General features: G+C 64.7%; 2 protein-coding genes across 4 annotated transcripts; one reads left to right on the forward strand and one right to left on the reverse strand.

Moving 5' to 3' along the window:
• Positions 1–267: 267 nt before the first annotated feature.
• On the forward strand, positions 268–6161 carry CD164L2 (CD164 molecule like 2). 2 transcript variants are annotated; one of them, XM_085080969.1, is made up of 6 exons: positions 268–1497; positions 3111–3215; positions 3301–3378; positions 3553–3618; positions 4228–4393; positions 4763–6161. In XM_085080969.1, exons 1-6 carry the CDS (start codon positions 1413–1415, stop codon positions 4776–4778), a joined length of 516 nt encoding a protein of 171 aa, XP_084937095.1. In that variant the 5' UTR covers positions 268–1412; the 3' UTR covers positions 4779–6161. The 2 variants fall into 2 exon arrangements, with proteins under 2 accessions (XP_084937095.1, XP_084937096.1); XM_085080970.1 differs by having other exon boundaries at positions 277–1497; positions 4228–6161.
• A 437-nt stretch (positions 6162–6598) lies between these two features.
• On the reverse strand, positions 6599–12388 carry SYTL1 (synaptotagmin like 1). 2 transcript variants are annotated; one of them, XM_085080966.1, is made up of 16 exons: positions 12215–12385; positions 11442–11555; positions 10332–10599; positions 9849–9994; positions 9661–9769; positions 9309–9348; positions 8937–9036; positions 8684–8778; positions 8231–8353; positions 7991–8157; positions 7806–7908; positions 7547–7708; positions 7401–7479; positions 7229–7328; positions 6947–7152; positions 6599–6867 (listed from the first exon to the last, which is right to left on the reverse strand). In XM_085080966.1, the coding sequence occupies exons 3-16, from the start codon at positions 10547–10549 to the stop codon at positions 6728–6730; spliced, it is 1788 nt and encodes a 595-aa protein (XP_084937092.1). In that variant the 5' UTR covers positions 10550–10599; positions 11442–11555; positions 12215–12385; the 3' UTR covers positions 6599–6727. The 2 variants fall into 2 exon arrangements, with proteins under 2 accessions (XP_084937092.1, XP_084937093.1); XM_085080967.1 differs by lacking the exon at positions 6599–6867 and having other exon boundaries at positions 7047–7138; positions 12215–12388.
• Between the last annotated feature and the right edge of the window lie 1781 nt (positions 12389–14169).

Here is a 14169-nt window from a genome sequence, read left to right on the forward strand (position 1 = left end):
TGGGAGCGCGGGCGCGCGCGCGCCGCATAGTAATCGCAGCTCATTCATAAAAACAGCCCCCCCACCCCCGGCGCGCCACTGCTTCACGCCCCCCACTCCCAAAAATCCCACGCCACCCATGGGACGCCCGACGAGCCCGGGTCACCGCCGGGCTGCAGGGGACAGGAGGGGGTGTTGACCCGCTCCCTCTCCCCGCAATGCGGAGGTTTGAGGGCTCCGCTTTGAAGGGGGCGGCCCGGGGTTTGGGGGGGGTCGAGGTCCTCTCCTGACCCCGCACAGCTGGGGTGCGCAGCCCCCTTCCCACTCCTGGTGGGTCCCCGCCGTCCGGCTTTCCCATGCGGGACTGAATAATTCATGGCTAGGAGAAGCGGGAATGCCCGGCCGGGGGGGCTGCGGGCAGGGCTGACGGGGAGCCCTTCCCCCGGAGAGGAGGAGGAGGAGGAGGAGGAGGGAGAAGGCTGCGCCCCTCGAGACTCTTCCCCCGCGCCGGTTCCTCGAAGCCCAGCGCGCTTCCCCGGCGATTTGTCGCCGCCGAGGAGAGAGGAGGGTCCCGCGGTGCCCGGACCGTGCTGCGGGGCTGCCGGGACCCCGCGGGGGTCGGGAGTCGCCAGCTGTCCATGGCATGGCATGGGCATCCCCTTCGGAGCCCGGGCAGGGACCTGGGGGCTCGGCCCGGTTCGGTTCGGCCCAATCTGGAGCTGTTCGCGTTGCTGAACGCCAGGAGCCTCCCCGGGGGATCCTCTGAAACGCCGGGAAGGGTTCAAGTGTCCCGGGCACGGGGCTGGGGCGGGGAGTGTGCGCGGGACGGGGGGCAGCGTGCAGTGAGTGTGCAGTGAGTGTGCAGAGAGTGCTGTGCGTGCAGCATGTGCAGTGTTTGCAGGCTGTGCAGGGTGCTCTGTGCACAGGCAGAGTGCAGGGCACGCGGTGTGCGCAGGTGTGTGCAGGTGTGTAGGATGTGCAGGTGTGTAGGATGTGCAGGTGTGTAGGATGTGCAGGTGTGGGGTGCAGGGTGTGCACAGTGTGTGCAGTGTGTGCAGCTATGTACAGGTGAGTGCAGCTGTATTCAGGTGTGTGGTGCAGGATGTGCAGGTATGTACAGGTGTGTCCAGGTGTGCGCAGGTGTGCACAGGGGTACAGGGCGTACAGCCCCGTGTTTTCCACGGCCGTGGTGTGTGTTTGCGTGGCTGTGTGCGATGGGTGGGTGATGCACCTCGAGAGAGACCCTCACACCCCCGGGCTGGGCCTACAGGGGCGGGGCGGGGCGGGACGAGGCGGGGCTGCCTCCCCTCCCCCGCCGCCGGGGCCTCCTCCCGCGGGTGCGCATCTGCTCCGCTCCGCGCTCCCGGGAGATCCGCGGACACACCTCCCGCTGGGACCGTGCCGAGCCGGGCTGAGCCGAGCCGGGCCGGGCCATGGCCCCGCCGGGTCCCGGGGCGCTGCGCTGCGCGCTCCTGTGCGCGCTCCTGTGCGCGCAGGGACCCGCTCGCACCCGTGCAGGTACGGCGGGGGGGCGAGGGCGGGGGAACTCGGGGCTTTGCACATTTTGGGGCAGCTGAACTTTTTGGGCGAGTTGTTTTTTTTCCAGGGGTTCTCCTCGCCCCCAGGGGACTCGGTCGCCCGACCTTGGTTTGGGGGGAGAGGGATTCCTGCTCCTGCTCGCAGCCCTGCTCCGGGGGGCTGGGACCCCCAAGGGCCGGGGGGTGCCCTGGGCTGGGCGGGATGAGCGCCGTGCAGGGTCCAACCTCCTTCCCAAAAAGTATGGGGATCTCGTGGAGAGTGGTGGGGAGAGCGGAACGGAGCCGTCATAGCCTCCCCGAGGTGCTGCAACTCCGGGCATTAATTATGCAAACCCCAGGCTTCCTTCTGCTCCCCTTCTCCCATCCCCCTGCTGCTCCCGAGAGACATTTCCAGCCTGACTTATGCCAGTGGGACCCACGTGTGTTCCCAGAGCACCCACGGGAACGGGGCTGCCCTCAGCCGGCCCCGCTGCCCCCCTTTATTCGCTCTCCCTCCCCACACCTGACGGCAGGAGCGGGAGTTGACAACGTTGGGCTCAAACGTCTGTTCTGCGCCTGCCGCGATAAAAATAAATTATAAACCTGCCTAAACCCTTGCGAACAAAGTCCTACTTTCCCATTGGCTCCCGGCAGGTCTCCAAATGCTGGAAGGGGGGCCAGCAGCGTGCCCACCTCCCCCTCCCGTAGCCATGGCAATGGGGCCGCAGCATCTCCACTTCCTGCCTTACGCCACCAGTTGCCCCCTTGCCTTTTCCTGGGAAAGAAGGAAAGGAGCTTTTTTATCAGCCACGCATGGTTTTTAGGGAACCCTAAAAGCTGGGGGGCTACAGCTGGTCACTGCAAAGGGAAGTGGTGTGGTGGGAAGCGCTGCCGGCAGGGGTGCCTTGTGCTCGTTCGGCCCCTGAGGAGCCAACGCGGGGAATGCCAACCCTCAACAGCCTCCTGCGAGTCCTGGAGGGAGGGTTTGCCCCTGAGAGCCTGGAAACACATCCAGGGTGGGGAATGGCTCCCGGCTCTTCCCGGGATGGTGCAAACGCGGGCGTGGGAAGCAGCGAGGTGCAGGCAAGGTCCGGCAGCAGCTCATCGCAGCCTCCCTCGCCGGCAGTCAGCACTGTAAATTAATGATGATCGCGTGTGGGAGAAGAGCAGCTCCGCAAACACCCGAGTGACTCACCGCCCTCAGCGGGCCGATGGGAACGGGGGTCCTGCGGGATGGCCTGGGTGGGCAGAGGGGCGACGCTGCGCAGGTAACCCCCTACCAGGCTGGTTCTGCCGCCTAATCTCGTTTCAACCTCCACCAAAAGATCCCAGATGGAAACATGGGGGATGTTTCCTGCGTTGTGAGTGATGGGTGAGCCCTGTGTGTCCCGGGTGGGTGCTGGGAGCTGTGGGGTGTGCCCTCTCCGGAGCGCTGGTGACGCTAAGAGCACCCCAACCCGCCGGGACGGGCTGTGGGTGGGTTTGGTGCTGTGGGATCTTCATCCCTCCTGCTGCATCATCAGAATTCCCCCTCCATGGGGCTGGGGGTCCAGCCTGGCACCCACTGCCAGATGGATGGGTGCTGTCCTCACCCCTTTTCCCTGGCTTTGGCAGGAGAGTGCAGCGAGCTAAGGTCCTGTGAGATGTGCACGGCCAGAGCTCATTCCCACAACGGCACCGACTGCATCTGGGTGGGCTGCAGGACCCCCGAGGAGCCAGGTGAGGGGCTGGGCAGCCCTGAGCACAAACACCATTGGCTGAACTGGTTTGGGATCCTTGGGAAAACTGCTTCCTCTTCCCACAGAAACAGGGAGCTGTGTGCAGAGAGGGTCAGCAGTGCGGGAGACCTGTGCACTCTACAACAGCAGCACTCTGTGCCGAGGTAACCCCGGTGCCCCAAAGCCCCCAGACCCTCTGACCTTTGGGACAGAGGTGCTGCTGTGGTTGCAGGGCCAGGGGGATGGAAATCCTGCCCCAGGACATGGGGTGCAGGGGTGTGCAGCAATGTCCCCTGCCACCCTTTTTACCCCCTTCCCTCTGTCCCTGCCTTCTCCAGCACTGAAGTCCCACACAGAAGAGCCTCCACACTCCCACAGCAAGGAGCCAGTGACACACTCCACAAGTGAGTGGGCCTGGGGAGGGGTGGGAGGCAGTGGGATGTGGGTCCTGGATGCCCCAGTGACCAGTGACCAGTCCCAACAAGGCACTTGCCTCTATATTTCACATCCTTCTGGGAAGAATGAACAGAGCTGCCCTCAGGGGTGGATCGATGGATGTGCCTGCTGTACCAGGCCACAGCTCTGTCCCCTCTCCATGACACCCAGGGGCCCTCCAAGAACAAGCCCTGGTTCCTTCCTTGCTGGGAATTGCAGGCTCCAGCCTGGATGGGAATGGAGAAAGAGCCTCTTCCAGGAAGCGGGAACTGGAGAGCGCTGGGCTAATTACAGCGGGTAACCGGAGCCCTGAGCCTGCTGAATTATTGATCTCACTGGGATCTTTTTGCCACTGGCTCCTCTCCTGCAGCTCCAGCTGCTCTGGCATGGGAAGGGGCTGAGCCCATCCCAGCATCCACACACTGGTGGGGACATCCAAGCTGGGAGCTACCATTCCTCCTGGTGCAGCCACTGGGGTCTGCATGGACCCCAAATCCCCTCTCTTTGGTGGGAACATCTATACTCAGGGATGCCAACAGCACTCATAACTCCCCAAACCTGTTTTCCCCTGCCACCAGGGACCACCACCACCAGTGCCCCGCTGACGGGCAGCCCTGAGTTTCACCCTCCTGGCTTCGACACAGCCAGTTTCATCGGGGGCATCGTGCTGGTGCTGTGCGTCCAGGCTGTCGCCTTCTTCGTCATCAAGTTCATCAAGTCGAAGGACAGCACCTACCAAACTCTGTAAGAGCCCCACGGGGTGGAAGGGGGACCCAGGCCAAGCCCACCCTTGAAGCCAAGACTGGGGTCACCCTGGGTTGTGTCCTGTCTCGCCGCTGTGTTGTGTCCCATGGCTCTCTGTGCCAGTCTGTCCTCACCCAGCAGGGGGATTTGGGAGAAGGAGGGGTTTGTGTCCCCCTGTCTGTCCCTTGGCCAGTGTCTGGCTGTCCTGCCATCTCCTCTGTCTGTGACAGTCTGCTGAGTCCTGGCTCTGAGCCCCATGGGGAGCGGGAAGGACCCAAATGTGTCTCTCAGAGCTGAGCCAAGTGGTGCTCCATGCTGTGTCTAACGTGGGGGGCTGTGCCCCATCTCTCTTTCCTTCCACGCTGCCAGAGAGGACAACCAGTAGGTTCTGGGTGCTGCTGGCACTGGGCAGGGGGTGCCCCCTGCACCCCCAGAGCTTCACCCTTCCCTCGCACCTCCCTGCACAGGGGGGTTTGCATGACGGGTGTTTCCCATCTGGCTTTGCTGTTTCCTGTGAGTTGTTAGGGATGGAAGGGAAGGGGGTGAGTGTCCCCCCTGCCCCCTTTCCGGCACGGAGCCCCTCAGCCCCATACAGCCCCTTCTGCCACCCAGCTGAGGCACCCCCAGCCCCCTCTGCCGCACAAGAGCAGGGTGCAGCCCCCTCACCCTGAGCGTCCTCGGCAGCACAGGAACTGTGGGGCTCCCTGTTCAGCCCCAGTTTGATCCCAGTTAGCACCCAGCAGCCCCCTTCCCGCTCTCGGCACCCCCTGCCTCATTTCCTCCCCACAGCCTCGAGGGGATGTCCCCGTGGGGCTGGGGACATCCCCTCCTCCCCTCGTGGATTCTTGGATTCTTGCTTTTCCTTCCAGCATTTTGGCTGGAGTACCCAACCCTGCCCTGTCCCTCCCCAGCCCCCCGTGCCGGCTGCAGGAGCAGAGCCAGGGCCTTGCTGTGTGCTTTTGCTGTGCCTCTGTGTGCTCTGGGTGTCTTGGGGGGTTCCCTCTCCCCCATCCTCTTTCTGTGTGCTGTTTTGGGGAGGGGGCTGAGTGTCGTGTGCTGTGGGTGACACTTGTAGCTCAGGCTACCCCCATTAAACTCTGCGAGGTGTCTGTGTGGCGTCTGGGGGATTCCTGTGGCCAGGGGGTGCAGGGGATGCCTCCTCCTTCCTCTGCAGGGGGGTCCAGTGCAGTCCAAGCCTTCCCCACAGTGTGTGGGCACTGGGACACCCCTGTCCCTGGGGGCTGCAAGGGGCTGCGACCCCCAGGGTGGAGCCCCTGGCACCTTTCCTGCTACGTCTCTTCTCTGTCCTATGCACCAGGATCTGAGGTCCCTGCGCCCCCAGGCCAGGGGTGGACACTGCCCTGTCCTCCCCGGGTGAAGAGGCCACTGCTGCCAGTGTCACCCTGACCGCAGCTGGACTGTCCCCCCTCCACACCACGACTATGCAAAGCTGGGGACACCAGGGTGGGACACATCACCCAGGCCTGACCCCTGTCCCCGGTGCAGTGCCTGGGGACACTCTGGGGCTTTGCACCTTCCAGCTGCTCCCAGGGGATGTGGGTGGGCAGGGGGAGCTCACCCAGCCCTGAATGCCACCTTGGGCCCCACCTTGTGCTTGCCAGGCACCCAAGGGACCCAGGGCGTCCAGGAATCAGAGGACATGTGGCCATCGGTGGCAGTGGGGGACCGTTTGCTGACCCCACCCCCTGCCGGGCAGAGCCCAAGCTGGCACAAGGGGCACAGAAACCAATAAAGGATTTTCCTGTAATTCCTGTTGTCTGTGTCATTGTCACCCCTCACCTGTCACCCCCAGAGTCCCAGCAGGGGTTGCTGTCCCGGGAGATTTTGGTTGCAAATGAAATCTTTGGAGATTTGGCTGTTCCTGCCCACAGGGTGGTGTTGGTGGGTGGTCCCACGTGACTCCAGTCCCCCGAGTGACCAGGGGAGGAGAACCAGTGGGGTGTCCCAGTGGAACAGGGCAGCCCGGTGTGACATCCTGGTGTGAGAGTGACTCCCCACCCAGGGCTGTGACAAGGCCACTGCGCTGCCACCCCTGGGGCTGGGAAAACAATGACGGAGGGCACATGATGAAAGCAGTAGGAGGGAGCAGCTCCAGCCCCACAGCAGACAGAGAAGCCAGGGTATGGTGGCCAGAGAAATAAATAGCCACTAGATGTGCCCACAGCAATAAAAAGCTGCCAGATGTGCCCTCTGGTGCCACTTCATTGCTGCTGGAAGGGAGGGCACAGACCCAGCCCGCAGTGATGCTCCAGGTCTCCATCCCCCAGGCCCCACAGTCCTGCTGGCACCAGGTGGTCCATGGTAGATGGGGGGCTATGCCCGGGGGACCAGGTTGGTCCGCAGGGGCAGCAGAGCTTCCACCCAGCGCCCAGGCTGCTGCAGCAGCTGCTTCCACACGCCCTGCTCCTCCGCCGTCGAGTCCATCCAGCCCACGGGCAGCCCGTAGCTGCTCCCTGCAGAGACACCACCCTGTCACCCCTGAGCCACGACCCTGGGGACACCCTGAGGAGCTGGTGGTCCCCTCCTCCTCACCGGTGCCCAGGCTGAGCCGGATGCCGCCCAGCTGGCGCTTGGAAAAGGCTTCGTGGTGCCAGAGGGTGAACTCAGCACACGCCTCGGCCAAGTCCTTGGCCTGGAATCCGTCGTACACCATGGTGTGGTTAAAGAGAGGGCTCAGGCTCCGCTTCACCACCCGCGTCTTCTGACGGCTCGCCTTGCTGTCATCTGGCAGCACGTAGCTGGAGTGACACCGGGGTGAGGTGGGGACACCCCAGCAGCCCCTCTGGATGACCCCGGGGTGCCACCCCCCCTTACCACTGCACGAAGCTGTCCACGGTGCCACTCTGCAGCGGGATGAGGCTCTGAGCATCCTTCACCCAGATGTGCAGCTCGCCCGTGGGTGGCATCCCCCCTCCTGCAGGCCAGAGGGGTCAGGGGCACCCTGCCATGCCAGACCCCACCCCGGCTACCCACAGGCCCCTCTCACCTTCTGAGCCGGCAGGGATGAACTTCAGCGCCAGGTTGAGGTTGCCGCAGCTGGCGAGGCCATCTGAGGGGATGGGCATCTGTGGAGGATGGGAGGTTGCAGGGACTGGGCATGAACAGGGAGGGCTCGGGGGACATGGGGCTTACCCGTGGCTGGAGACTGAACCACTCAGGCCGTGTGTTAGCCCAGTCCCAGGTGCCCAGAGCGACCTCCACCTCGCCCAGGAAGAGATTCCTGCCCAGACTGTCATGGTGCCACACGGAGAGGTTCAGGGTCCTGCCCTGCAGGTCCCTCTTCTCCAGTTTGTACTGGTGGGGAGAGGACACAGGGTGAGATTATCCACCCCCACCCACCCAATTTGAACCAGGGGACCCTCCAAAACCACCCCAAAGCAGGGTTAGAAACCTTGAGGGTCTCATTGAAGACAGGATCCAAGCTCCTCTTCCTCACCGCGGTCTTGCGCTTGCTGCGGTTGGACTTGTCTGGCAGCAGGTAAGTCTTGATGTACCTGGGGCCAAAAACCGAGCTGGGTGCAGTGGGGGTCAGGGTGGGCATGCCCTGGGCAGTGCCAGCGGGGTTTGGGCACTCACGGGTCCGAGCGCTGCTTCTTGGCCTCGGCCAGCTCCCGGCAGCGCAGGACGTGGACCTGCAGCTCCTTCTTGGCTGCGTCGTAGTGCAGGGAGAACTGGACACAGCCCCGCACAGCCACCCTGCCCAGCTCCCCCTCGCTGTACAGGCTCATCAGGCTCCCACTCAGCTGTGGGGGGTGGCACGGTCAGGGGGGCTGGGGAGGTGACCCCCACCCACCCCACCCTGCCCCAGTGCCGCACCGTGGAGGAGCTGAGGCTGGACACAGAGGAGCTGGTGGTGCTCAGCAGGCTCGGGGGACTATGGCCATTCTGTGGGGACAGTGGGGCTGGGGGGCTCTGATGTGTCTGGGAGGTCTCTGGTCTCTGGAAATGCAAAGAGAGATCAACACCCCCCTTGGGCCCCCAGCCCCACTGAGGGCACCCAGCTCCTAGCAGCATCTGGTGCTTGGGCACAGTCCATGCTGAGGTGGCTTTGCTCAGCCCCCCCAGGTCCCCAAAACCCCATACAGTTACCTCCAGACCTCTGAAACCCCATACAGCCCCCTCCAACCCCATACAGCCCCCTCCAACCTTGTACAGAGCCCTCTAGCCCCCCAAACTCATGTAGCCTCTCCAACCCACCCAACCCTACAGAGCTCCTCAACTCCATACAGCCCCCTCAAACCCCCCAGCCCCCCCAGTCCCCCATCTGACCTGCCCAGCATCATGGCTGCTGTGTGCCGAGTCTGGCTCCTCCTCATCCTCCTCTGTGCTGGATGAGCCGAAGGGATTCCCACCTGCCATGTCACCTGCGAGGACAAGGGGAGGGTAGGAGGGGGAGATCCCTTTTTTGGCCAGAGCAGCAAGACGAGGAGCCACAGTGGGGGGCCAGAAGGAGGCTGGTGAGCAGTGTTGGGGGGCTACAGCCCCCCAGATTCCCACAGCACTGACCCCAGATCCCCGTTACCTGGCTGGCCCAGGCTGTCCTGCTCCCTCGATGGGCTGCCACCCTGCAGCAAGGGCTGTGACACCGGGGTTCCCTCCATGGCCAGGGCAGGAGGGCTGGGCTGGGAGGGAAAGGGTGAGAACAGGGACAGCAGGCACCCCCTCCTCCCCCGCCTGCATCCCCCAGTCCAGCCCCTCTGGGCTCCTGGGGACAGGGTGAAGGATGACCCATGGGATACCCCAAGGGACATTTTGTGGGACATTTCCCATCACTAGACAGGGTTTGGGATCACTCTGAATGCAGCACCAACTTGGGATGGCACTGGGGGTGCTGCAGAATGACCCCCCAGCAGCTGGGGTCATGTGCTGCTCAACCCCCACACCAGGGACCCACCTGGAGCCCAGTGGCCTCCTGCACCTCCTCCGTGGGGGAGCTGTGGGAAGAGAGAACTGTTAGCTTGGTCTAGATGGTGGAGAGCCAGACAACAGGACAGTGGGAGACCCTGGGATAATGGACAGATGGACACTGGGATGGTGGGAGACAGTGGTGGACAGATGGTGGAAAAGCAGAGCCTGGAAGGATGGTCAGACACCAAGGATGGTCAGACCCAGCCCTGGCTGCACCATCCCCTTGACCACGGCTTCTGCTCCCCCTCCAGCTCCTGTGCCACTCCCAGAGGGTACCAGCGACATGCCACCAGCCCTGGGACACCTGTGGGGTCACAACCTCCCTTCGCTACCCTCACCTCTCATCTGTCTCTGACACACCATCCTCATCCTCCTTCTCTTCTGCCGGTGGCTCATCGATGGCCTCCAGCTCACCCAGACTGGGGCCACGCTCCAGGTCCCCTGTTCCTGAGGACATCGGGGAGCTCAGCGGGCCGAGCCCTGGCCCCCCGTGTCCCCTGCCCCCCACACCCCATCCCTCGCCTACCCCGGGGTTTCCTCCTGCGGCGGATGGACGCTCGGACGAGGTCGGAGCCCAGGTGGTGCCGATGGCGCTGAGCCCGAGCGTCGCAGAACCATTCCCCAGTGAGGCTGCGCAGCCGCGCCGGGTCTGACACCGACTTGCGGAGTTTGCTGGTGTGGGAGAGTGGGTCATGTTGGGATCCCCAGCCTGGCACTGCCATCGGCCCCTGTGCCACTGCCCCAGAGCCCTCCCGACCAATGGAGCCACCACAAGGTCCTGGGGGGGCACCAGGCACCTCCTTCCAGGGGGTTTGGGAGCCCTGGTGCTGCTGTGACGAACCAGGGCTTTCAACCTGGCTGAGCTCAACGGGTGATCCCATTCTCAGGGCAAAAGGGGACCCTCAGCCCGGCTGCTCCGTCCCCAAGGGGTGATGGACACCAAGCTGGCTGCTCCTGGGGGGTCCACGCTGTCCCCAAGGGTGACTCCGAGCAGGGACCCCCAGCCCACCTGATGCGTCCCTCCTCCCGCCGGCGGAGCTGCCAGTCCCGGCGCAGCACCTCGGCGATGGAGCTGCGCTCCTCCTCCGTCAGGAAGCTCAGGTCCAGCAGCGCCTCAGGCTCCAGCGCCATGGCGGGCTGTGGGGACAGCCGGGGGACACCCCGAGGGGCTGGCGACAGCGACACGGGGCGCTCAGCTTGCCGGGCGTGCACCAGCGATGCCAACATCTGGAGAGGCTCCTCGGGGCCGCTGAGGAGGATTCCCCCCGCTCATCCTGCTGAGAAGACAAGGGGAGGAGCTCAGCTCACACCGCCACCCCAAACACCCCACCGGCGACAGACGAGGAGCGGGACGATGCCGAGGTGCCAAGCCAAGGGCACAGGTAGCCCCAGGGCGGGCTCGGGGACATCGTGCCGCTCCTCCCGCTGCCGGCTCCGTGCCAGCGCAGCCCTGCCCGCTGCCGGCATCCTGCCCGCGGCCTGTGTTTGCCCAGCGTGTTTGCTCAGGGCTGCTCTGTCCCTGCCCGCCTTCCCGAGGGATTCACCGGGGCACACGGACAGATGGCACAAGGGGGCTTGGCTGCCCCCGCGATGGGCTGACCGAGCCGGGCTGAGGCCGTGCTCAGCTCATCACATCTCCCAGGGGTCTTGCCCCATGCCCGCCGTTGCCTGAGCGCGGCCCCTCCTGGCCCCGGAGTTGGGAAAGCGCTGCCTGCTGTCACCGAGGGCAGGAAATTGCAGCAGTCTTGGGGCGGGACCAGCCAGGAACCCCCGGCCACCCCCCGGCCACCCCCCGGGTTCCTGAGCTCCCACAGAGACATGCCCTGGCACGGCTGGGGGTCCCACAGCCCCGAAGGTGACTTTGACAGGGCCATGGGTGGCCCTGTCCCAGCCTGTCCCTGCCCCTCAGGTGCTCCTGTCCCAGGGGGTGTCAGACATCCCCCAGGGTTGGGAACGCCAGCCCAGGACCTGAGCACATCGGGTGCCAACCCCACCAGGGCCCCCCCAAACCACCAGCAGGGACCCCCAACACCGCCTCGCCCCCTCAGGGGGAACCTGTGACAGCCACAAGCCCCCTGTCCCCAGCATGGCTCTGGGGGTGTACCGGGGGACACAATACCGGCTCTCCCCGGCGCTGGGGTGATGCTGCCGCCGCCTCCCCGCCGCAGCTGCTCGTATCCTGTTTACTGCCGGCGCACGGGGGGGTCTCCCCACCCCGGAACAGAGCCACCACCTAAAAATGTCACCTAAGTCTGAGCCAAGCACTGCTGTGGCCCACAGTTCCCTGCGGGGACCCCAAAACAGAGCCTTAAAGAAGCACCACAGCCCTGCCGGTGTGCAGAGGGGTGCTGGGCACTCGGCCCCCCACCCTGCACGGGGGACCAGTCAAACCAGTTAAACCTCCCACGGAAGCCACAACCGGGGGGTGCACGTCTCTCTTTTTTTCGTTGCAGGCAGCCCGACACGCTGGAGGGGGGTCTGAACAGCGTGAAACAATCCCCCCACCCCCCCACAAAACGGAGCCACGGCCAGCCCCTCCTGGGTGACCCTACAGCCCTCCAGGGTGACCCCACAGCCCTCCAGGGACTGGCAGACCCCAAGCGTCTCCAGCACAGTGCAGTGCTGCCCGACAGCCGGGACTCCCCCGCCTCCTCCCAGCACCGGAGACCCCATCAGGGGCGACCCCGGCCAGCTCCCCGGGTGCAGCTCTGTCACAGCGTGGGGACAAGAAAAATCGCCCCCCAAGCGCGTGGCCGGGAGCCCCCAACCCACCCTCCTCAGCGGGTAGCACAGAGGGGAGGCTGCAACCCGCCAGGAGGGGCGAGAGGAGCCGCACCAGCGGTCCCAGGGCTGCAGCCCCCCGCCCTGGGTTCAGCCCCACGCCACCCTTACCTGCCCAGCTGGTGGGGTCTCGGTGGATCGCTGCCCCCTAGCACCCCACGGGGACCCTGGTGGGTGTGCGCTGCCCCTGTCCCCACCCCGGCTGGGTGTTGTGCCCGGGGTGACTCAACCGCAGCCCTGCGAGCGCCTCCGCGCCCGGCGGCACGAAAGCAGGGACTGGAGCCAGCAGCGCCCGCCGGACGGGACTGAACTGGGCTGAACTGGGCTGAACTGGGAGGCGTCAGGCGCCCGGGAAGGGGTGGCGCGGCAGGGATGCGCCCCGGCACAGGGGGACCCCAAACCTGCTGGAGACTCGAAGCCAAGGGTGTGGGAAAGGGGATGGGGTGGGAGGTGTCCCACCCTGGTGTCACACAGGGGCCTGGGGACAGGATGTGGTTCTGAGGGGTCCTGGGAGAGCCCCTGGGCTACACTGGGGGAGCTGGGGGGTCTGTGCTGGCCATGGGAGGAGCAGCACATCTGCCCCCCCGCAGCACCCTGAAGCCCCCCACCCCAAAAGCTCAGTGCGGAGAAACATCGGATCTCTGGGGCTTCGCAGGATCTGCGTCCCCCAGGGTGTCCTCGGCTCCATGGCTCTCATCCCATACGGCGTTCCCAGCCCACGGCTCCTTTCCGACTGGACCGCCCCAGCCCCCTCCTCACCCCATCGCTCCCCCTAGTCCCCTCCCACCCCCTCCCCGTGGCTCCCCCCAGCCCCACATTCCCTATCCCATGGATATTCCAGCCCCACAACTCCCATCCTGCAGGGAACAATCCCATCTTGCTCTGAGTGGCTGGGGGTCCTGACCATCCAGGACCATCCTGGGTGCTCAGCCCCACGCAGGATCAGGCCAGCAATGCCAGGCAGGGATAAACCCTGGGCAGGAGCACCTCTGCCTGGCACAGAGGGAGCTGTGCCTCAGTTTCCCTCGATGCCAGGGGGAGAGCAGCTGGCTGGGGTGGGGGTCAGGCTCCCCCCCAGCTTTAAGGCGAGATGGCAGCACTTACCAACCGCAAGAAAAGGGGATTATTTTTAGCCTGGTTTCTCAGGAAATGAGACTTCAGCAGTGGCTTCTTGTGGGCCGTGGGCCACCCGCCTTTCTCTCCCCTTGCAGGGTGCTCACTGCTCAGCTCGGGTGTGGGAGGTCCTGGAGGAATGGGATCCCTGCAATGAGTGCCCTGGGAATGCAGCCAGGTCTCTGCAGGGGGACAGTGATGTGAGGACACTTGTGTCTCCACAGGGGTTCCCGTGGGCTGGGGGTTCAACTGTGGGTCGCCCTAGGTGGGAGCAAAGCCCTTTATTGGCATCCTGGAATCTTTGTTCCTGCAACAGCCAGAGTGAGAAACCCTCATGGGATAGTGAAGGGCTTGAGGAGAAGTGGGAGACATCCTGCAGTGTGTCCCACCCCATCCCTGTGACCCAGAGGTGCAGCAAGCTTGCTGGGTCTCAGCCACAGCCAGTGCCTCGGGTGATGGGGATGGAGGCTGCAGCAAACCAGTGACAGCAGGTGACACCCAGGGACACCCTGGCCAGCAGCACACCAGAGCCAGGTGCCAGGACAGCCCTCGGGGATGGTTTTCCTTCCAGCCAGCTCCTGGAGCAGCATGGGAAGAACAGCCCCTGCTCCTGGTGCTGTCAGCGTCCAGCTCAGAGCAGGCTCTGTCTCATTTCGGCACACTGTGGGCAGCCCTGAGCAAGTCCCGGCCTGCTCCCAGCCCTCTTCCCCCTCCAGGACTTGTTTCTCAGGTCTGGGAGGTGCAGGCAAGTCTGGTTCTCCTGGTGGGAAATGGAGGCAGGAGCATGAGCTGGGGCATGGGCAGGTGGGGAAAGCCCTGCAGGGCAGCACCCCAGCTTTGACACTGCCACCTGAGCCTGTTCCTCTCCAGGAATCTCAGCTCCTTGTGCCCTCTGCCCTCCCAGAGCCTTTGATGTGACACTCAAGTGCTCCCTGGACACACAAGAATGGCGC

This window comes from Lichenostomus cassidix, chromosome 23 (genome assembly GCF_008360975.1).
Source record: "Lichenostomus cassidix isolate B80296 chromosome 23, HeHo_3.0, whole genome shotgun sequence".
Lineage (NCBI taxonomy): Eukaryota > Metazoa > Chordata > Aves > Passeriformes > Meliphagidae > Lichenostomus > Lichenostomus cassidix.